At 56.4% G+C, this 2,047-nt stretch overlaps 1 protein-coding gene and 1 long non-coding RNA gene across 2 annotated transcripts in view; one reads left to right on the top strand and one right to left on the bottom strand.

Annotated features, from left to right (window-relative positions):
• The window catches only part of HOXA11 (homeobox A11), a 3,530-nt gene extending 3,029 nt beyond the window's left edge, over window positions 1-501 (bottom strand). The window contains exon 1 of the mRNA XM_006156136.2: window positions 11-501. Coding sequence (XP_006156198.1) covers window positions 11-314 — 304 coding nt within the window. The 5' untranslated portion in view covers window positions 315-501. The remainder of the gene's footprint in view (window positions 1-10) is intronic.
• A 102-nt stretch (window positions 502-603) lies between these two features.
• LOC106735677 (uncharacterized) lies at window positions 604-2,047 on the top strand. Its single transcript, XR_001370951.1, has 3 exons — window positions 604-766; window positions 932-1,442; window positions 1,589-2,047. It is a non-coding gene; the product is annotated as an uncharacterized LOC106735677 (long non-coding RNA).

The raw sequence follows: 2,047 nt of genomic DNA on the forward strand, positions 1-2,047 counted from the left end.
CCAGGCCCGCCGGCTGCGCTGGGCGCCTGCAGGCAGTCTCTGTGCACGAGCTCCTCCGCGGAGTAGCAGTGGGCCAGATTGCCGCGGGGGTGCCATTTAGTGGCGGGCTCAATGGCGTACTCTCTGAAGGTCACTTCGCGCACGGGTTGGACCTGGGGCAGGTTGGAGGAGTAGGAGTATGTCATTGGGCGCGAAGACGGGGTCTGGGGCAGAAAAGAAGGGAGGCTGGAGAAATCTGGACCCGAGACGTAGTAAGTACAACTTGGCAAATACATGTTAGAGGAGCAGGGACCACGCTCATCAAAATCCATCATTGGGCTACCTTGGGCTCTCCGCAGTAGCCGAGCTTAACATGATTCTCCACTGCAGCTGCCTCTTTGAAGCGGATCCGTGAAGTAGAAATTTGGAGACGTAAGCTGACGTGGAAATCTATCCCCATCCTTAGCAGGGAGGTGCTGGTCATGTGACCCGATGTTGAAATTGACAAGCTGTGAGCTAGTCCGGGCCTTTTTTTCCCCCTTTCCTTTTTTTTTTTTTTTTCCCTCCCTCCCTCCCCTCCCTCCTCGGCTTCCTTTCTTTGTAGCCACCTCAGGGGAAGCAACAGATCGTCACTCGGTGTTCTCACCGAAAGCACGTAATCGCCGGTGTAACTCATGTTGGCTGGGGGGGCCTCCCTGCACGCGGTGAGGCTGGGTTGAGGCTGGGGTGCGCCCCCATGCAGCTCGCCCTGCTCAGCTACATGGTCCTGGCTCTCAAGTGTGCCCAGGTCAGTGAGAGAGCTCAACTCCTGCCCTCCCACCACCACTCCTCCAGTGGGTGAGGGAAGCCCCAGGCTGGAGGTGGCCAGGTGGGAGTCCGTTGCTGTGTGGTCGGTGGTCTCGGCGTCTGTTCTCCGAGAGGCTCGAGTTCTCTCTCACCCTTTTCTTCGCAGTCCACGTCCCACAGGCTTGCTCTGGAAAGCACTTCTGTCTCCAACCTCGACCGGACCCCCTTCGGGGCCAGGGTTTGCAGCCGTGGATGTGCCGGCCCCGTGGCTTGTCCGATTTGCACGGTGACTTGATTACACGCTCGCATTCATGGTCACTTCCGAAGCGCTTTAGTGCCTTCCGTCCCTAAACCGCCAACAGCCAGAGCGGCTTCCCCCGCGGTTTGTCAATGATCCGCGAGGCCAAGAAGGGCCTTCGTCTTACCCGGGATCTCTCTCTCCCCTCAGTTTCCCTGCCTGCTTCCCCATTCCACTCCTTGCCTTGGAGAAAAGCCTCCCTTTTCTCTGCCTTGCCGGGGTTTGAAGTGACTGGCTGAGCCCGAGGCTCCGGGGCTGCGCCGCTGCTCACCGGTCTGCGCGCCTGCCTGGTGTTCTGGAGCTGACTCGGGAAACCGTGCAGTTGAGGCGAGCCTTGGGCTGCTTTAGAGGCGCTGACAGCCGAGGAGACTTCTCCTGGGTATGCTGCACCTTTGGAGGGGGGCCCCAGTAGGCTGCTTGCTGAGCTTCAGGGCTGTGGGAGAACATGGGTGGCAAGGAGAGGGTGATGGCTAAAAGGCTGTGGCTGAGAAAAGGGTAACCCACCTCCTTTTCCTCCTTGCAAAGCGTGAGAGTGAAAGCAGGGATGTGCAGAAACTCAGACGGCTCCTCGCCTTTCTGCTACTCATTCCACGGAAGAAACACAACGCCAAAGAAAGGAGAGGTGCTTCCCAAACTCCCCACATCTTGAGCAAAGAAGATGCTTTGAAAAGGATAGTTTGTGCTAAAGCTAGAGATGGAAGGCATGGCGGCTAGTATGAGTCTAGCTTTCTTGAGAAGATGAAAGAAAAGAATTAAGGAAGCAAATTATGTGTATTATCCTGCAGGATTGAAGGAGTAATGCTCCCGGGGAAGTGAAGAAGGGAGAAGGCACAGAGCAGCCAGGCAGGGCCAGGAGGTGGGAGGGGACACATCATTCTCTTCTTGGAAGTAGCTGGGGTGTCGCTGAAGGAAGGTCAAAAAATAAAAAAAGGATAACCTTTTCCATTTCCCTGTCCAGGAAACCGCTAAAGGTATTTACATATC

This window comes from Tupaia chinensis, unplaced genomic scaffold (assembly GCF_000334495.1).
Source record: "Tupaia chinensis unplaced genomic scaffold, TupChi_1.0 Scaffold000479_1, whole genome shotgun sequence".
NCBI classification, from domain to species: domain Eukaryota; kingdom Metazoa; phylum Chordata; class Mammalia; order Scandentia; family Tupaiidae; genus Tupaia; species Tupaia belangeri.